This window comes from Oncorhynchus mykiss, chromosome 12 (genome assembly GCF_013265735.2).
Source record: "Oncorhynchus mykiss isolate Arlee chromosome 12, USDA_OmykA_1.1, whole genome shotgun sequence".
Taxonomy (NCBI): domain Eukaryota; kingdom Metazoa; phylum Chordata; class Actinopteri; order Salmoniformes; family Salmonidae; genus Oncorhynchus; species Oncorhynchus mykiss.
The window spans coordinates 83,396,029-83,417,049 of NC_048576.1; the positions used below are offsets into that span (position 1 = coordinate 83,396,029).

At 42.8% G+C, this 21,021-nt stretch overlaps 4 protein-coding genes across 4 annotated transcripts; 3 read left to right on the top strand and 1 right to left on the bottom strand.

Annotated features, from left to right (window-relative positions):
* The first annotated feature begins 827 nt into the window (after positions 1 to 827).
* LOC110538666 (tubulin beta-4B chain) lies at positions 828 to 3,787 on the top strand. Its single transcript, XM_021625627.2, has 4 exons — positions 828 to 1,034; positions 1,721 to 1,829; positions 2,215 to 2,325; positions 2,429 to 3,787. Exons 1-4 carry the CDS (start codon positions 978 to 980, stop codon positions 3,484 to 3,486), a joined length of 1,335 nt encoding a protein of 444 aa, XP_021481302.1. The 5' UTR covers positions 828 to 977; the 3' UTR covers positions 3,487 to 3,787.
* A 2,462-nt stretch (positions 3,788 to 6,249) lies between these two features.
* LOC110538667 (tubulin beta-4B chain) lies at positions 6,250 to 9,011 on the top strand. The gene is made up of 4 exons (XM_021625628.2): positions 6,250 to 6,407; positions 7,112 to 7,220; positions 7,437 to 7,547; positions 7,654 to 9,011. The coding sequence occupies exons 1-4, from the start codon at positions 6,351 to 6,353 to the stop codon at positions 8,709 to 8,711; spliced, it is 1,335 nt and encodes a 444-aa protein (XP_021481303.1). The 5' UTR covers positions 6,250 to 6,350; the 3' UTR covers positions 8,712 to 9,011.
* A 747-nt stretch (positions 9,012 to 9,758) lies between these two features.
* Positions 9,759 to 15,437, bottom strand: LOC110538668 (protein crumbs homolog 3). Its single transcript, XM_021625629.2, has 4 exons — positions 14,114 to 15,437; positions 13,034 to 13,259; positions 11,266 to 11,309; positions 9,759 to 11,151 (listed from the first exon to the last, which is right to left on the bottom strand). The coding sequence occupies exons 2-4, from the start codon at positions 13,131 to 13,133 to the stop codon at positions 10,942 to 10,944; spliced, it is 354 nt and encodes a 117-aa protein (XP_021481304.1). The 5' UTR covers positions 13,134 to 13,259; positions 14,114 to 15,437; the 3' UTR covers positions 9,759 to 10,941.
* Positions 15,438 to 15,787: 350 nt separating this feature from the next.
* LOC110538669 (histone chaperone asf1b-B) lies at positions 15,788 to 20,487 on the top strand. Its single transcript, XM_021625631.2, has 4 exons — positions 15,788 to 16,336; positions 17,062 to 17,177; positions 17,608 to 17,784; positions 19,879 to 20,487. Exons 1-4 carry the CDS (start codon positions 16,228 to 16,230, stop codon positions 20,068 to 20,070), a joined length of 594 nt encoding a protein of 197 aa, XP_021481306.1. The 5' UTR covers positions 15,788 to 16,227; the 3' UTR covers positions 20,071 to 20,487.
* Positions 20,488 to 21,021: the final 534 nt, after the last annotated feature.

Here is a 21,021-nt window from a genome sequence, read left to right on the forward strand (position 1 = left end):
TCAGCAGTCTTATGGCTTGGGGGTAGAAGCTGTTGCGGAGCCTTTTGGTCCTAGACTTGGCACTCCGGGACCATTTGCTGTGCGGTATCAGAGAAAAAAGTCTATAACTTGGGTGACTGGAGTCTCTGACAATTTTATGGGCTTTCCTCTGACACTGCCTATTATATAGGTCCTGGATGGCAGGAAGTTTGGCCCCATTGATGTACTGGGTCATTCGCACTACCCTCTGTAGCGCCTTACGGTCGGTCAGATGCCGAGCAGTTGACATACTAGGCGGTGATGCAACCGGTCAGGATGCTCTTGATGGTGCAGCCGTAGAACCTTTTGAGGATATGGGGACACATGCCAAATCTTTTCAGTCTCCTGAGGGGGAAACGGTTTTTTCGTGCCCTCAATAATGTTTGTACCATGTTGTTATTATGTTGTGTTGCTACCATGCTATTTTGTCATGAGTTTTGCCTTGCTATGTTGTTGTCTTAGGTCTCACTTAATGTAGTGTTGTGTTGACTCTCTTGTTGCGATGTGTTTTTTGCCCTGTATTTATATTGTATTTATTATTATTATTTATTATTATTACTATTATTTAAAAAATTAAAAATAATCCCAGGCCCCGTTCTCGCAGGAGGCCTTTTGCCTTTTGTTAGACCGTCATTGTAAATAAGAATTGGTTCTTAACTGACTTGCCTAGTTAAATAAAGGTTAAATAAAATAAAATAAATAAAATGTCGAGATCCAAATCACAGCATCCTATCCGCTCTCTCCACGAGCCAAGGACGATGTATCCCCCTTTTTCCTCCAGTCTTTCGTTACCATGGGGATGACGTCAGGTTGCACCACCGATTCGGCCCAGTAGTAGCAGGAGAGGCGGGTCCATCAGACAGTCAGCTGGGTAAGAAGACAAAGAGAGTCCTCCAAGCCCAGTACCTTCTCGTTCCACCGTCGAATCTTCACAGCTAACGCCCTTCCTTCCATCCAAAATGCGCGAAATAGTGCATCTGCAAGCCGGACAGTGCGGAAACCAGATTGGAGCCAAGGTATTACTCTTCTCTTGTTTGTATATCAATAAAATAGATTGCTTAATTTGGGGATTGCATGCGACCTAGATAAACCTCTCGTTCTCTCTGCGTAGTGCGTAGCTAAATTAAGAATGGCCGCTTGTAATCCACCCATAAGACTGCATCCTCGATGGGCTATAATAGGCCTATAGGCTACCATGGGCGAAAAATGCATGGTCATTCCGTGAACAAGATAAACTACATTTTAATCGATGTTGCATACGATATGCCATATCCTGATTTAATTATTTTTTTATTTTATTTTTTCCGCTGATTCATTCTCAATGGTTATTTGGGGTCCTTGTAATATGGGCGTTGAAGGTAAAGATATGGTAGCCCACTAGAATACCTCCGTTCTCCCTCTTATGACATTACATATTCAACCTGATTCAATATTTCGGTCTAAGTGGCATTTTAATGCTTAATTTGAAGCATTTAGACGATTCCAGAATTATGTAAAGGGATTATTTAATGCAAGTCATGCTGTTTGTGTTGCTCTTGAAAAGGTAAATGTCCATGTAACAGAAAATACACATTGCATTATATCTATTTATTTATATTCTAACTTGCGTTTTAAATGGATGCTTCTGTGTATTGCTATTGACTTGCATCTCCTCCGCCTGTACCCCCCCTCGCTCACTCTCTCTCATTCTCTCTCGTCTCAGTTCTGGGAGGTGATCAGTGATGAGCATGGCATCGACCCGACTGGAACCTACCATGGAGACAGCGACCTGCAGCTAGACAGGATCAATGTGTACTACAATGAGGCCTCAGGTACAGTATGCACATTATATAGCATTTCATACATAAACCACAATGTCTCCAATTATTGAAACATGCGCAATTAATTAAACGTCTGTTTTAATTAGGAAAAATTAACCGATTACACTTATACAAACAAATAATACATATATAAAACATGTACAGCAACAATAGTTTCAGTATGCCCAACATTTCCCTCTTCTTATTTTATGTACATATTATTTTTCATTCCTTTACACTTGTGTGCATAAGGTAGTTGTTGTGAAATTGTTAGATTACTTGTTAGATATTGCTGCATGGTCGGAACTAGAAGCACAAGCATTTTACTACACTCACATTAACATCTGCTGTGTATGTGACAAATAAAAGTTTATTTGATTTTGATTTAATTTTTCAGGTGGGAAGTATGTCCCCCGTGCCATCCTGGTGGATCTGGAGCCGGGCACCATGGACTCTGTCAGGTCTGGCCCCTTCGGACAGATCTTCAGGCCAGACAACTTTGTCTTCGGTGAGTGGTTGGTTTGGTAGTCAGTGGAAATATGAGATTTGGTGGCAGACTACTAATGTAATCTTGTCCAGGAAATAATGGGTTATGACACTTCTGTCTGCAGGCCAGAGTGGAGCTGGAAACAACTGGGCCAAGGGCCACTACACAGAGGGAGCAGAGCTGGTAGACTCTGTCATGGATGTAGTGAGGAAGGAGGCAGAGAGCTGTGACTGCCTCCAGGGTTTCCAGCTCACCCACTCCCTGGGTGGGGGTACTGGCTCTGGCATGGGCACCCTGCTCATCAGCAAGATCCGCGAGGAGTACCCTGACCGCATCATGAACACCTTCAGCGTGGTGCCCTCTCCCAAAGTGTCCGACACAGTGGTGGAGCCCTACAACGCCACCCTCTCTGTGCATCAGCTGGTGGAGAACACAGATGAGACCTTCTGCATTGACAACGAAGCCCTCTACGACATCTGCTTCCGCACTCTCAAGCTCACCACACCCACCTATGGAGACCTCAACCACCTGGTGTCAGCCACCATGAGTGGAGTGACCACCTGCCTTCGTTTCCCTGGCCAGCTCAACGCCGACCTCCGCAAACTGGCTGTCAACATGGTGCCCTTCCCCCGCCTGCACTTCTTCATGCCCGGCTTCGCCCCCCTCACCAGCAGGGGGAGTCAGCAGTACCGCGCCCTGTCCGTGCCTGAGCTCACCCAGCAGATGTTCGACTCCAAGAACATGATGGCGGCCTGCGACCCCCGTCACGGCCGTTACCTCACCGTGGCCGCCATCTTCCGTGGCCGCATGTCCATGAAGGAGGTGGACGAGCAGATGCTCAACGTCCAGAACAAGAACAGCAGCTACTTTGTGGAATGGATCCCCAACAACGTGAAGACCGCTGTCTGCGACATCCCACCCCGCGGCCTCAAGATGTCTGCCACCTTCATCGGCAACAGCACAGCCATCCAGGAGCTGTTCAAGCGTATCTCTGAGCAGTTCACTGCCATGTTCCGTCGTAAGGCCTTCCTTCACTGGTACACCGGAGAGGGTATGGATGAGATGGAGTTCACTGAGGCTGAGAGCAACATGAATGACCTGGTGTCTGAGTACCAGCAGTACCAAGATGCCACCGCTGAGGAGGGCGAGTTTGAAGAGGAGGGAGAAGAGGAAGCCGCCTAAACCATCCCGTCACTCAACTGCCAAACAGTCTATCACTCCCCTCCGTCCTGTCCCCAAAGCACAACTTGATTGATTTAAATTAATGTTAAAGAAAAGGAAACTCCGATTTGTGATAATTAAATGAATGTGCTCAAGCATCTCTTCAGTGGTTCCCTTCAGTCTAATTAGTATCCTGTATGGTTTTCAGGTCTCATCCTAGAAGTCAGAGGGTATTCTAACATGAGGTTTCTTATGAAAGCAGCAAGCTGTAACTCGATGTCTAAATTGAATTATGTGAATAAATTAACAATGTGTTCCAATGCTAGGTGTGTTGCTTTACTTAAATAACCTTTCAATAACTGAGCTAATTTTCTGTTTACAAATGTTTTTTTTCTTCCTGTAAAAACATCAGTCCATCATTTGACCTGCTGGTTGTACGTCAGTAAGTGGCACTGACAGAATACTTGACACACTTTGGACCATGGTAGGTAAATTATGGTGCATTGGGAAACTGTTGTGTGCGGGCAAAGAACTGCTGTATTTCGAATGGTGCTGTAATTCCTTTCCACAGAATACAGTACCGTACTGTATTATTGGAGCGCCAAAACCTTTTTTTTTTATGTCTCATTAATATATTTTGAGGCGTACCTTGTAAGAGACTATTTTTTTCACCTGTTAGTAAGAATGCTGTACCAGTCTAACTCCAATGTGGTTACAGTGCCCCATCAATTTAAATATACAGGGGATGGATAAGAGTGGTAGCAAGTCTTTAACCTTTAATGTTTGAGCATTTTGCCATGTCCCTTTGGCCTGTTTTGCCCTGTAGTCGCTGCCGGTTTGGAAGCCTGTGCTACAAAACACCAAATATTCATTGATATGCTGTCATTTATTTTTTTTATTTCACATTTATTTAACCAGGTAGGCCAGTTGAGAACAAGTTCTCATTTACAACTGCGACCTGGCCAAGATAAAGCAAAGCAGTGCGATAATAAACAACACAGTTACACACGGAATAAACAAATGTACAGTCAATAATACAATAGAAAAAAGTCTATATACAGTGTGTGCAAATGAGGTAATATTAGGGCGATAAGGCAATAAATAGGCCGTAGTGGCGAAATAATGACAATTTAGCAAATAAACACGAGTGATAGATGTGCAGAAGATGAATGTGCAAGTAGAAATACTGGGGTGCAAAGAAGAATAAAAAAAAAATATATATATATGAGGATGAGGTAGTTTGATGGGCTATTTACGGATGGGCTATGCACAGGTGCAATGATCTGTAAGCTGCTCTGACAGCTGATGCTTAAAGTTGGCGAGGGAGATATGTGTGGGGGTGACCAGTGAAATATACCTAAATTCTTTGTTATTGTACCATGCGTCATTACACAGTACTTATTTTGACACTATTTAAATTGCAGTAGTTCTACTGCAATATGAAATACATTAACTGACTTACCCCTAGCTCCCTGTAAATTACTGTTAATGTTACAGCAACACCTTTACAGTGTACACAACATCAATGCCAAACCAAGTTTCTTCCTGTGAAGCCTGTGTAAATTGTTGGATTTACTTAATGGGAGGGGGCTTCACAGGAGGGACTACCTGTTTGATCACACTTGCAGGGTGTTTCTCTTGACCACAGTCGGTTTCAGAATATTGATTTAATAATAGCCTACTACCATCCGCCTCAATCTACAGTATGGTATTTTAAATATATATTTTTTTGTTTGGTGCCAATATATCATCAGTCCACAGTGTGTTGTTTGTATCTTGTGCTTCACCACTCGTGATTGTGACTACTTTCTGTTACTGGGGAAAATCTCTCATGAACATCATTAGTGGGTTGATGACAATGATACCTTCAGCTCACTTACGATAGTCTATTTTACTGTAGGATGCATGCAGCTATCACTACACCATTCAGTCAGTAGGGTCGGGTGACTGGGCATCACTACACCATTCAGTCAGTAGGTTCGGGTGACTGGGCATCACTACACCATTCAGTCAGTAGGGTCGGGTGACTGCGCATCACTACACCATTCAGTCAGTAGGGTCGGGTGACTGGGCATCACTACACCATTCAGTCAGTAGGGTCGGGTGACTGCGCATCACTACACCACTCAGTCAGTAGGGTCGGGTGACTGGGCATCACTACACCATTCAGTCAGTAGGGTCGGATGACTGCGCATCACTACACCACTCAGTCAGTAGGGTCGGGTGACTGGGCATCACTACACCATTCAGTCAGTAGGGTCGGGTGACTGGGCATCACTACACCACTCAGTCAGTAGGGTCGGGAGACTGCGCATCACTACACCACTCAGTCAGTAGGGTCGGGTGACTGCGTATCACTACAGTCAGTAGGGTCGGGTGACTGCGCATCACTACAGTCAGTAGGGTCGGGAGACTGCGCATCACTACACCACTCAGTCAGTAGGGTCGGGTGACTGCGCATCACTACACCACTCAGTCAGTAGGGTCGGGAGACTGCGCATCACTACACCACTCAGTCAGTAGGGTCGGGTGACTGCGTATCACTACAGTCAGTAGGGTCGGGTGACTGCGCATCACTACAGTCAGTAGGGTCGGGAGACTGCGCATCACTACACCACTCAGTCAGTAGGGTCGGGTGACTGCGTATCTCTGGAACACTCATTGATGAAGACAAATAACAGCATCCTATCCGCTCTCTCCACGAGCTTAGGATCCCTCCTCTCCTCTGGTCTTTGGTTACCATGGGGATGACACCCACGGATTCGGCCCAGTAGTTGAAGGAGAGGCGGGCCCATCAGACAGTCAGCTGGGGAAGAAGAGAAAACGCTTCCTCCGGGCCAAATCTCGACTGCTGTCCACTCACTGCCAACGCCCGTCCATCCATAATGCGAGAAATAGTGCATCTGCAAGCCGGCCAGTGCGGTAACCAGATCGGAGCCAAGGTATCATTGTTGACTCATTTGTATTTTACCAAGAAAATAGATTGCTTCATGTGAATTATTGCAGGCGAGCTAGATAAGCCTCTTTTTTTTTTTTTACCTCTGCGTAGAAAGACTGCTGGTAATCCACCCATAAGACTTGTAGAGGAAGCTGGTGCAGAACTGTGTGCGTTATCGATTGGCTATAACATAACATGCATGAAAAATGCATGGTCATTCCATGCACAAAATAAATATGTGTATAAGAGAAATAGGCTAAACAATAGCTATATCCGATTACTATCAGTTTGAATCACTGTTGCACATGAAATGGGCAGATTTGTTATTGTTGCTGCCGACTCATTCCCAATAGTTATTTGGGTCCCTAAATGGACGTGCGGTGGAAGGGAGAGATAACGGTACTAGAATACCATCCTCTCCTCTCTTTTATGACACAACATATTTAACCTGATAAATATTTAGATCTAAATTGAATTTTAATACATAATTTAAATCATTTAGAGGCTTACATAATGATGTAAAGGGAATATTTAATGCAAGTCATGCTATTTGTGTTTCTCACAAAAAGGTAAATGTCCATGTAACAGAAAAGACATCGCATTATATCTATTTATTTATACTTTATATTCTAACTTGCATTTTAAATGGATGCTTCTGTGTATTACTATTGACGTGCATCTCAACTCCTCTCTCTCTCACTGTCTCAGTTCTGGGAGGTGATCAGTGATGAGCATGGCATCGACCCGACTGGAACCTACCATGGAGACAGCGACCTGCAGCTAGACAGGATCAATGTGTACTACAATGAGGCCTCAGGTACAGTATGCACATTATATAGCATTGCATACATAAACCACATAATGTCACCAATTATTGAAACAAACAGAAAAATGCACAATTGATTAAATAGACTCTTATATCAACAATGAAAAAAAATACTGGCATTCAGAGGTACCCTATTATCACAAATACAGTGCAAATATGCACAGTAATAATTGGTTCAGTACGCCCAATATTTATTTTCTTTTTCAGGTGGGAAGTATGTCCCCCGTGCCATCCTGGTGGATCTGGAGCCGGGCACCATGGACTCTGTCAGGTCTGGCCCCTTCGGACAGATCTTCAGGCCAGACAACTTTGTCTTCGGTGAGTGATTGGTTTGGTAGTCAGTGGAAATATGAGATTTGGTGGTAGACTACTAATGTAATCTTGTCCCGTCAGTGAAGTTATGGTTTATGACACTTGTCTGCAGGCCAGAGCGGAGCAGGAAACAACTGGGCCAAGGGCCACTACACAGAGGGAGCAGAGCTGGTAGACTCTGTCATGGATGTAGTGAGGAAGGAGGCAGAGAGCTGTGACTGCCTCCAGGGTTTCCAGCTCACCCACTCCCTGGGTGGGGGTACTGGCTCTGGCATGGGCACCCTGCTCATCAGCAAGATCCGCGAGGAGTACCCTGACCGCATCATGAACACCTTCAGCGTGGTGCCCTCTCCCAAAGTGTCCGACACAGTGGTGGAGCCCTACAACGCCACCCTCTCTGTGCATCAGCTGGTGGAGAACACAGATGAGACCTTCTGCATTGACAACGAAGCCCTCTACGACATCTGCTTCCGCACTCTCAAGCTCACCACACCCACCTATGGAGACCTCAACCACCTGGTGTCAGCCACCATGAGTGGAGTGACCACCTGCCTTCGTTTCCCTGGCCAGCTCAACGCCGACCTCCGCAAACTGGCTGTCAACATGGTGCCCTTCCCCCGCCTGCACTTCTTCATGCCCGGCTTCGCCCCCCTCACCAGCAGGGGGAGTCAGCAGTACCGCGCCCTGTCCGTGCCTGAGCTCACCCAGCAGATGTTCGACTCCAAGAACATGATGGCAGCCTGCGACCCCCGTCACGGCCGTTACCTCACCGTGGCCGCCATCTTCCGTGGCCGCATGTCTATGAAGGAGGTGGACGAGCAGATGCTCAACGTCCAGAACAAGAACAGCAGCTACTTTGTGGAATGGATCCCCAACAACGTGAAGACCGCTGTCTGCGACATCCCACCCCGCGGCCTCAAGATGGCTGCCACCTTCATTGGCAACAGCACAGCCATCCAGGAGCTGTTCAAGCGTATCTCTGAGCAGTTCACTGCCATGTTCCGTCGTAAGGCCTTCCTTCACTGGTACACTGGAGAGGGTATGGATGAGATGGAGTTCACTGAGGCTGAGAGCAACATGAATGACCTGGTGTCTGAGTACCAGCAGTACCAAGATGCCACCGCTGAGGAGGGCGAGTTTGAAGAGGAGGGAGAAGAGGAAGCCGCCTAAACCATCCCGTCACTCAACTGCCAAACAGTCTATCACTCCCCTCCGTCCTGTCCCCAACTCCATCCCTTCATCCTTACCATCTGCTTTCTCTCAAGAAGGCAGATGTTCCTAAATGAATTGAATGTTTTTCCACATTAGACAGTGATCTTACCAGATAGTAGTAAACTGTTGACATTATGTTGTTGTTGTATGTTGGAAATCCACTGAATTGTTTCCATCTTCCTACATTCATCTCATCATTGCTTTGCAGAATTAAAAGCAAGTGATTTTAAAGTTCAAATTAAATTGGTACTTACTCTATGTTTTTATTGTTTTTATTTGATGAGTGTTATAAATAATTAATAATTAATATGGTCTTGATTACTGTACAACATGAAATTGACACACTAGGTCAAAGTTAGCATGTACAATTACAGTATGTTCACATACTGTAAGTTATATGAATTTGAAGCCATGAGCCCAAAATGTCAAAGGTAAAAGCAGATTTACAAACCAGAAAAGGCCAACCACAGTTGGAAACTGGGTTTGTGAGGGAGCATTAACTATAGGCTGAAGACAAACTGCACTGCCCACTATGGGTTCATGCCAATGAGTTAGTAGCAATAAACTGCATTGGAATGCATTCCTAGAATGTAACAACAGGAGAAATGAGACTGACGTATAGTGACCGTTAAAGACAGAAAGATTTGGATTCATTGTTTTCAGCAGTCATCACTTCCCAGCTCCTGCAGTCAGTTGCCACTGGCTAATAATTCTGACTGAAGCTATTTTGTCAATCACAGCTTCACCGAAAGCTGACTAGTAAGGTCTGCATGCTGAGCAAGTGTGTTATTTCTCATACACTTCACACTCACCATTTTAGGGATGTCTGATACATGATGTCAGCTTATACGATGCTCTGTCTTAAACTTTTGCCCTCTCGTTAATTCCTCATAGAAGTCTGGTTGTGTTTTCACAAGAGAGAGAGAGAGAGAAGCAAGTCTTGACATCATCTGATCAAAGTCCAGCACTGATTATGCAAATAAAATCTACTGAGGTGGCCAATTCTAAAAATAACTATTGGTATTTATTTAAAATGTAGGCAACAAAAGATAAATATGTCATGACATTGTATAACAACTCTACATGATGAGAATTTAATCCCATCATAGGCTTTTCAAAATACAAACAGCGTACTGGTAAGAACACACATAGAAGATATGATCTAATGTAGTATCACATTTCAGCCAATGTTGAAATGAATGTTAAATTCTGAAATACTACAATACAATTATTCAAATGTAAACAATCATTCATTTTGTGCTTAAATATTATTAATAATGACATGATTATTTGTTCTGCACACAGTATCCGCAAACAGAATATCCCACTGGGAGAAATGTTTTCCAGATAATATTAGCTTACCGTGTCATTATCTGTAAAGCTGTATACAGGACTGATTCAGTAGTGAGACATATATATTGAGGTAAGTAATCAGTGTAAAAATCTAGACAATTAAATGCTTTTCTGACAATCAATAGTGGTTAAACAAATATTATTGCACGCTATACATTTAAGTAATCTATAAGGCATTTATACGAACATATACATTACATTCCAATATAATTTTTTACATGTATCAAGGTAGCACAGGTAACAGCAGTCTGCTTACGATTACAGCAGTTAAGACTGTATCCAGTCTTTTTGTAGCTGTTGAGAGAGACAAATTGCCTAGACAGATGACTGAAATACTCAGACTGAAATGTATTTACCAAAGACGAGTATGAGCAGGGACTGAATACTGGTCCTCTTCCATCTAGTGCAGGTGATGGTTTGTTTCCAGTATGACCATTTGAATGATTGTGTACATGTCTATCCCATTCAAATATTCCAGTGCTATTAAATAACACACCATAGAGAAAGCAGTCAGAGCCTCATGAACCTTAGTTCTAGTTGTTCTAGTTACAAACTGTGGTATTTGCAGGAGCTATCCCAACGTCTGTGTCCAGGTCCTGTACTAGCACTAGTCCATGTGCTTGCAGTACGTACAGTACACAGTGCCTGGGCCCTCCTCTTCCAGGGCTAGGTGCTGTGTACCTCTTGTCCCATCCTGTATCTGTCAACGTTGTGTCATGACCCTCTAATATCTAGGTAATCATCAGCTCTTTAGGTGGAGCTTCTACAGTCATCAGGATTTAGCTGTTGCTTGGATGTACAGGACAGGTGTTGAGAGACTTCTGAGAGAATAGGCTCAGATGAGTCTCTCCTCCTTGGGCAGTTTGAGTGCGTCTGGTGTCTCAACACTGCTGGCCCCCGTCTGCTCCTCAGCACTGGGCCGGTATGTCCCCTCCGTCTGCCTCTTCTTCCTCACCACGCAGAAAAGCCACACTAGCACAGCAGATGCTATGGCCAGCAGCCCCAGTATAACAGTCGGGGCCACAATAGCTGCAATGTTGGGTCCCTAGATGCAGAACAACACAGGGGTAGTAGTCATTCTCAGAAATAAAGCTCTGGATACTTCTGGTTTAAGTTCCTCTAACAAAAACAGAGATAAAGATAGCAGCAGTTTACTCACTGGGGCAGTTGTGTTAGAGGGTAGACTATTAGTTGTGTTGTCCCCTGTAGAAAACATTAAAGATTACCACTCAGGTCATTGTAATAGTTTGCTACAACAATTCAAATAGACCCTCTCTTTGATCAATGTAGCATAACACAATAGGATTGAACAATGTGGAAAAACAGGTCATTTTAAAATTCCACACTGTATACCAAGTGCAGGTGATAGAAATGACACATGTGGTGCTCTGAGGCAACAACCTAATGTCAACACATGACCACATACCAGAACAGCATGGAAATGTAAAAGCATGTATATGAGTATTGTTTGTATTATTTTTTAGTTGTATTGTTTGTATATCGTTGTATTTTAAATTTGTGACTGTTTCTGTGTTTTGTTACTTTTCATGTTTTGTGTTTTTTGTGGACCCCAGGAAGAGTAGCTGCAGCTTCTGCAAAAGCTAATGGGGATCATAATAAACACATGAGCAAACGTTTTAACACATCAAGTTACTTAAATACAATTAAGAGTAATTTAATTACAGCCTAGGGGGAGAGGGAAACAAAACAGAAAGGTGGAAGTTGATGTCATTTTTAGATTGATAGATTGACAACATAATAGCCTATTGCAATGCGATGGGATCACTGAGTTCCTCAAGTCCATTGCTTTTTTTCAGGCACTTTCTCCATGACAAGCCATGTGATTACTCTGTGACATCCCGCACAGTAACTACTTGAATGTAGGAGAGGGGGAGGAGAGGACTTGGAATGCGGCCTTTGCCCGTGGTCAGTGAAGCTCAGCCCCTGAACAGTTTTACTAGTTGAAGTATCTGGAAAAGCACTATTATATTTTGGTTACCATGTCAGTGCGGTGTCAAAGTGATTATTGACTATTAATTCACAGTAGATGTCTTGCTTAGAAAACTTCAACGCCCATTTAGGGATGTCAAACTCAGTTAATGATTGGCTAATGCAAATAGTGAAATAGTAAACTCTCCCAGGGGCAACAGTACACCTTGATAACAAAAAACAAGGGTAGGTTGTTTGGGGGAGAGGCACAACTTTTGCTCAAAATTAGAGCAGTGACAGCCTGATATGTTTATTGTAGCAAACTAACTACAGTTGACATTACAGCTTGGAGGTGTCTGCATTGGAGTGCAGCCATTGTTCAGTGTTGTCCCATGATCAGAAAATCAGAAGAGCACTCAGAACGACCACTAAGGGCTGCTTTATCTATTGTTTCTTGCTGGGTAATATACAGCTATAATGCATTGTGAAAACGTTCTATAAGCACATACAACCCCCTTATAACGTCTTACTATCATCTGATAATGATCCTGACTAACAGTTCAGTGCACTGACAAATAGCAGTGTAAAATACAACATATAAGGGCTCATACGTACTTTATAACCAGTAATAAAGCATTACAGATACAAGCATTATTTATTACCATACGTCTATCAGAGAAATCACATGTCCGCAATAGGAAAAGTGGGTGTACCAGAGCTTTTCATACCAATGGTTCCTACCCAAAGCTCTCACGCATTACGAAATATTTGTACAACCCAGTGGCAAGTTACTGCATGCTTTCGTTTTTTCTTGAGTAATGCCTAGAATTGTGTGCACCCTGCTTTTGTGTTTTTGTGCATATTGTTCCAAGTACAGTACATATGGTTCCAAGTACAGTACATATTGTTCCAAGTACAGAGACAATCTAGTGTGGTGGTGATGGGGTTATTTCACAAGAAGGATGGGGGGGGGTTGTAGAGGCGGTGGCATGACTCACCCACAACCCAGGAAGGATTACTCCCCAAGACCAGGAGTAGGACACTCCCAGTCAGGAGACCAGGCCAGGCTGCGATGTCTGGGAGCAGTGCCATCTCCATTCAAACCAATGGGTTCTAAAGAGGGTAGACCATCAGCAAGGGGACGCCTGGACATCAGGTCGGGGCCATATCATCAGGAGTAGTGCTCAGCAGACAAGCACACCGGTGTCAGTCTCCAGGGCCGCTCTAGAGAGATGAAGGTGATGGTGTTAAAGAAAAAAAGAACTGTTCATAAGGAGCCACACTGAGCCCGAGTCTCTATTGAAACCCCAATGTTATTGAGTCTGGTTCATAATGTGACATAAAATGTAAGAGAAGATGAAATCATAACAGCTTTCTATACTTCATTCTGCATAGAATCATTGTAAGTCCCAGGAGACACAATTATCCCATACCATGACAATACAATGAATCAAGTTATTATAAACATTTCAGACTGACAGAAACTGTCCAACCGGAAATTGATAGGGCTGCAGGTAGCCTAGCGGATAAGAGCGTTGTGCCAGTAACTGAAAGGTCGCTGGTTAGAATCTCTGAGCCGACTAGATTTAAAAAATCTGACGATGTCCCCTTAAGCAGGGCACTTAACCCTAATGGCTCCTGGAAGTCGCTCTGGATAAGAGCATCTGCTAAATGTCTATAATGTACATTTGACTATAGAGGCAAAATTACAATTGTGATTAATTCAGCACCGTGTCGAAAAATGACCACCCCCGTTTAAGGTTGGCTGATTTAGTAAAACTAGTGGTGTATGTGAACAATTGCACCTGTTCAGGGAGGTGGGGAGGGAGGGCATTGAGATAACAAATGACAATTCATAAATCATAGTCTTAGTAAATGTTGTGAAAGTAGCATCCTATCGAAATAAAAGTATTGTAAAGTATAGGATTTATAGTGCCCCATAATTAATTTCCAATACTTCCAAGCCATTTTATGTAAAGAGAAACTGCACTCCTGCTCCACAACAAATTAGTCGATCTAATAATACAAGAAGTATAGAATTGCATTATAGATAGACCTGTACAGGTCATTATACACACCTTTTCACCGAATAATGTTGATATCCGTTAGGCAACGGGTATCAATCCAACTCCTTGCGAAAAAAACACCGTCTCGCTTCCGCCGCCTCACCTAAACGAGTGAGTGGGTGAACCGAAACTGGATCATATGTCAGGACGTGTTTATGAATAAACCTCTCCCAACAATGTCTGAAAAATAATCTGCAAACTAAATCCGATCGCAAAGCCGTTTTACTGGCTGAATGGGTTTATTTTGATATATCTCATATTAGACTACCTGTATAGGTTTAACTATGTAAAACAGTTTTTTTTAATTCCCTCTTCACGTCGCCCCTATGGTCACATGGTTCACTTCAGTCTCATGTTACAGTACCTGAGCCTAGTATCAACCTGTGGCACAGGAGACAGATACCCTTTGTATGATGAGGCACCAGACTAGTGGACAGAAATCCACCTGCTCAATGGAGCCTACTTCCTCCCATTGCTCATGCTCTCTCACTCATTATGGATCCTTTACTATTAGAGTTCTATGGGACCCTTTCTCAAGTTCTACACTGTTCTATTGATGTATGTCTGAAGCCTTGAAAGTGTTCATCTACCTTTCTTTTCCATCTGCAAAAGAAAGATAAAAGGCTGTGGAATATGTTCAGGCCCAATTGAAACACTGAGCATTTTGAGAAAATTTGGGCTGCATTTTTTAAATCCTGTATTTTAAGGGACACATGTTTCATGTGAGTGCATGGTGAGAATTTGTTTGCAGTTTTAGGACCTCTAGTGGAGAGAAATTATATTTTTCTAGCTGGCCCTATCCTCAAAGCAAGATAAAAAGAATCCTGAAATACCATAAGCACAGCTAATCATGGTCCCTTAATCCTTGCCTAATCTCAGTTTCATCTAGGCCTATGCCAGAATGTGACTGAAGACTGGCATAGAAAACACAATCTGATCCATGTATGATTCTATTTCCATGCTTGTATTTGGTGTGGTTGATTGTCAACCCATAACCACCCCAATATTGTCTGTTATGTAGGCCTACATTCTGCAGTCTGCAAAAAGCACTGATTAGTCACATCATTATGTGTGCAGAAAGTATCCCTGCCACATAGGTCCTTCGGTTAATGGTCTCCCATGTATCGACACACACAACATAAACTTGAAGTATGCATCATCAATTGCTAGAGCCCTACACATATACACAAATCCACTGAAACACACAAATGTGGTGAAGACATTATGGGACCAAAAATGAAATAGTCTTTAGACTTTCCTCTTCATTCCAGATTGGAATGTAGACATGTTTCCATCTAAGCGTAGCCTAGTGGTTAGAGTGTTGGCCTAGTAACTGAAAGATTGCAAGTTCAAATCCCTGAGCTGACAAGGTACAAATCTGTCATTCTGCCCCTGAACAGGCACCCACTGTTCCTAGGCCGTCATTGAAAATAAGAATTTGTTCTTAACTGACTTGCCTAGTTAAAAAAAGAGTGGCTGAATTTGGTACAGTGGTTGTGTTTGTTTGCTTTGGCCAAAGCAATGGGTACATGCGGGAGTCGGGTCGTGTCAATTGAATTCCTACCTGAAACGTTTTGTAATTGCACGCGGTTTGTGGCGTTGTTCGAGCACTACATGCTTGTTGCTTGCCAATCATAGCTTTACTGTTGTTCTATCCAGCGAATCATCGTTTAGAACAGAAAAACCACCCGCCCCATTTCCTTCGACATTTTGGTGGCTTTGTGAAATTTACTGGCGGGTGGTTTTTGAAATAGTTGTTTTGAACAAAACTAGTCAGGGGAATAATCCAGATAACAGTAAATACTTAAAACATTAATGGTACTTTCTTTAAAAAAAAATACAATTTCTGTTGAAATGATTGTCTCATATAGCAGGCTATCATAACAATAAGATATATCTACCTAGTAATTTCAAAATTACACTAAAGCGTAGCTGTCAACCTGCGAAATCAGATGCATTTTTAAATGCAACAACCGAATTTCTTCAGTGATATAATTTATCTTTGTGTACACTGCGTGAAAACATTGCTTGCTAGTTGCTACATTGTTGAGGCCTGAAACCTTCCCCGGGAAAATTTGCTAGCCACTCAGCCAGCGTGTCTGTCACTCGCAGCAGGAGCCGCAATAATGGCGAAGGTTCAAGTACTAAATGTCGCTGTCCTCGATAACCCGAGTCGATTCGGAAACCCATTTCAATTCGAAATAACATTTGAGTGCATGGAAGACCTACCAGAAGGTAAGTGTTGTGCTCATCTGTCGAATAATTACTTTGTTTATTCTCATCTAACGATTTATGGCTAGCTTGCTAACGTTAGCTCGCTAGCTAAATCTCAGACGATTTATGGCTAGTTTGCTAAGGTTACCTCGCTAGTTAGCTAACTGAGATTCTCAACTAGGCTAGCTACTTCATGTTCAAACTGGCAATTTAGCTAGCGAACTAACGTTAGCAAACTTACCATAAATCGTCAGATGAGAATTGAAGTAATTATTCGACCGGTGGCAAACAATGGTTAATTGATCCCTTATGTCTACTGAACAAAGAGGTGGCTCGTTTATTTGTATTTTTTTAAACATATAAATAAATAAAACACATTGTACTTTGTGATATTGCTTAGCTACACGATGGCGTTAGTTGATATTGCTAGTTAGTTGGCTACTTTGCCTATAGCTGGCTAGCTTAGCCAGAATGGTGTCCAACTTTTGTTTGTATTTTGTTGGCTGCGGCGGGGAATTCCGACGGAGGTAACTAACGTTAACTTCTAGAACACGCATTGACATGTCCACTTGCCTTTCGCGTTATCTACCCAAACAATCAAATCATTTCACAGGTGTCATTGATAACAGCATTCTGACCAGAGCAGTCTTCACAGTCCAGCAATTTCCTTGCTTTCTCCAACATTTCGAACTGAGTTTGTGGGTCCGGAAGACAGTGATTTGATTTGATACTTTTTTGTGTTGCAGATCTTGAGTGGAAGATCATTTATGTGGGTTCAGCAGAGAGTGAAGAGTATGACCAGACCCTTGACTCTGTTCTGGTTGGCCCAGTACCAGCCGGGAGGCACATGTTTGTGTTCCAGGTGAGTTTTTTTAAAATTTTTTTTATAGATGGCAGTAACTAACAATGTTATTTCAGCAGTAGTCTGGCTGCAGCTTTCCTTGCCCCTCTTCATTTTTCTCTCTCCCAGTGGGCCTGCTCTGACTTGGGGCCAAGGCCAGGCCACTGGTACTTTTAAGATATAATTTACATAACAATGGCCAACTGTGAACATTTGTTAACACCTTCACAAAGCAACTGATTTGATGATGCAGAGATTGATTCTGACCTTAGTGACAGCCCTAGCGATGGAAACCTTTCCCAAACAATAACACTGAGCTTATAACATAATCACTAGCAACACTGGTGCTGTATTGGATAAATCAGATATAGAAACTACACCCTCCCTCTTACCCCGCTCTTCTCCTGCCTTCCTCCTTGCACCTCATCTACTGTATGTTATCCTTCAACAGGCGGATGCCCCAAACACGGGTCTGATTCCAGAAAGTGATGCTGTTGGCGTAACTGTGGCGCTAATCACCTGTACATACCGCGGACAGGAGTTCATTCGTATCGGGTACTACGTCAACAACGAGTACACCGACCCAGAGCTGCGGGAAAACCCACCCATAAAACCTGACTATGGACAGGTAAAGGAGGAAACTCAATGGGTGTGCTTGACTGTGTTTCCTTCCAGGAAGATGTTCAAGTTTTATTAGTTGTATGTATAGGATACATAAGGTATACACTGTCCAACGAAATGCTTACTTGCACTTTACTTGTTCTCTCCCATCTGCCCTTGTTCCCATTCACATATCTGACAGGACTGTTACATTAATATTGTGTAAACTAGGTGGAGCTATTGCTTACACCTACCAATTTTTATCAGATCTATGAAGGGGAATGAATGATGGCAGAGGAGAGGGGACAACTTTTTGGAATTAAATTAAACCTTTGCGTTGTGGAAGTGCGAAATATCCATTAATACATTGGTCTTAAAGTGCAAACTCCGCTCACTCATCAGGGGCACGTGTGCCACAGTACTGCTCAGGCTTTAGTATAATGTAAAAATGGAACATGTCTTCTGGCAAATATACAGTGCCTTGCGAAAGTATTCGCCCCCCTTGAACTTTGTGACCTTTTGCCACATTTCAGGCTTCATACATAAAGATATAAAACTGTATTTTTTTGTGAAGAATCAACAACAAGTGGGACACAATCATGAAGTGGAACGACATTTATTGGATATTTCAAACTTTTTTAACAAATCAAAAACTGAAAAATTGGGCGTGTAAAATTATTCAGCCCCTTTACTTTCAGTGCAGCAAACTCTCTCCAGAAGTTCAGTGAGGATCTCTGAATGATCCAATGTTGACCTAAATGACTAATGATGATAAATACAATCCACCTGTGTGTAATCAAGTCTCCGTATAAATGCACCTGCACTGTGATAGTCTCAGAGGTCCGTCAAAAGCGCAGAGAGCATCATGAAGAACAAGGAACACACCAGGCAGGTCCGAGATACTGTTGTGAAGAAGTTTAAAGTCGGATTTGGATACAAAAAGATTTCCCAAGCTTTAAACATCCCAAGGAGCACTGTGCAAGCGATAATATTGAAATGGAAGGAGTATCAGACCACTGCAAATCTACCAAGACCTGGCCGTCCCTCTAAACTTTCAGCTCATACAAGGAGAAGACTGATCAGAGATGCAGCCAAGAGGCCCATGATCACTCTGGATGAACTGCAGAGATCTACAGCTGAGGTGGGAGACTCTGTCCATAGGACAACAATCAGTCGTATATTGCACAAATCTGGCCTTTATGGAAGAGTGGCAAGAAGAAAGCCATTTCTTAAAGATATCCATAAAAAGTGTTGTTTAAAGTTTGCCACAAGCCACCTGGGAGACACACCAAACATGTGGAAGAAGGTGCTCTGGTCAGATGAAACCAAAATGGAACTTTTTGGCAACAATGTAAAACGTTATGTTTGGCGTAAAAGCAACACAGCTGAACACACCATCCCCACTGTCAAACATGGTGGTGGCAGCATCATGGTTTGGGCCTGCTTTTCTTCAGCAGGGACAGGGAAGATGGTTAAAATTGATGGGAAGATGGATGGAGCCAAATACAGGACCATTCTGGAAGAAAACCTGATGGAGTCTGCAAAAGACCTGAGACTGGGACGGAGATCCAAAACATAAAGCAAAATCTACAATGGAATGGTTCAAAAATAAACATATCCAGGTGTTAGAATGGCCAAGTCAAAGTCCAGACCTGAATCCAATCGAGAATCTGTGGAAAGAACTGAAAACTGCTGTTCACAAATGCTCTCCATCCAACCTCACTGTGCTCGAGCTGTTTTGCAAGGAGGAATGGGAAAAAATTTCAGTCTCTCGATGTGCAAAACTGATAGAGACATACCCCAAGCGACTTACAGCTGTAATCGCAGCAAAAGGTGGCGCTACAAAGTATTAACTTAAGGGGGCTGAATAATTTTGCACGCCCAATTTTTCAGTTTTTGATTTGTTAGAAAAGTTTGAAATATCCAATAAATGTCGTTCCACTTCATGATCGTGTCCCACTTGTTGTTGATTCTTCACAAAAAAATAGTTTTATATCTTTATGTTTGAAAAGCCTGAAAAGTGGCAAAAGGTCGCAAAGTTCAAGGGGGCCGAATACTTTCGCAAGGCACTGTAAGTACATCTACTGAATAATTTCCCTCTTTAATGCTGTTTGTCTTCCAGCTCCAGAGAAATATTTTGGCTTCAAACCCACGTGTAACAAGATTCCATATCAACTGGGAAGGGTGTGCAGAAAGGATGGAAGACTCAGAGAATGTGGATCCTGCCCCCAACTCTATGCTGCCCCCATCTTGCCTCCCGGGCAAGGCCCCACCCATAGGGTTGCTACCTGACAACTCTATGGACTGCTTGTAGAGGGAAACATACATATACACATAATCTTTGATCAACCCAAGCACTATAAGCAGAAGAATGGACATTCTGACTTGGATGTACAGCCAGCTTTGCCTTACAGCTGCCCTTATTTCCCAGAAACTGTCAACAACACACTCCCACCTTGGACTACAGTGTCTTGCAACCAAGACAATCTTTCTGGAGTAATCTTTATTATCTATTGGAAATGTTTCACTTTCATGTCTATAACATGGTGAAAAAAAGTTGTAAAACTAATTCATCCCTTCATTTTTAATACTATCAACTGGGCAACAGCTGAAGTATCCAAGTTTCCATAGATGGTTAGCAGCTAATTGGCAGAAATACTGATTCACACCAACTAGTCAGCTGTTAATTATGTGATGTAAATACCAACAGAGGATTATGACACTAGTGAAGCAAAATGGAGGAAGAAATGACTCAAGTTGCAGGAAGGAAAATAATGGTGGTATTTGTTTTGTACTTTCTGAGCCATTGTGTTTCAGTGGTTATGGTCCTTATAGCATTTGAGTTACACTTTTCCCTGTTGGTGTTTTGGGAGACTTTTGGATGGGGGGGGGGGTGCTAATAATGGTATGTACATATGTTTATTTTCCTGTGTGCCATTTTGTTTTTGAAATAAAAATCTTTTTGTTATGTGATGTGTGATTGTCCCTGTCAAGCTTTGAGACATGATAACAATGGCAGATGTTGAACTCTAGGAGAATCACCTTTTTTCAACTTTGAAGGGTTTTGCATTGAAAATAATGGGTGGGGCTTCCTCTACTTTTTGTTGCATTCATAAATATCTCTCGTGAAGTATGCTCACCTGTAGTGCACATTTTGAAATTGGTAGCCTGGCTTACTTGTTGCCATGCAATTTGAATTACAGTTGTGTTCAAGACAAATGTTAACATGCAAATCTCCCTTTTTCACTGAATCATGTTCTCTTGT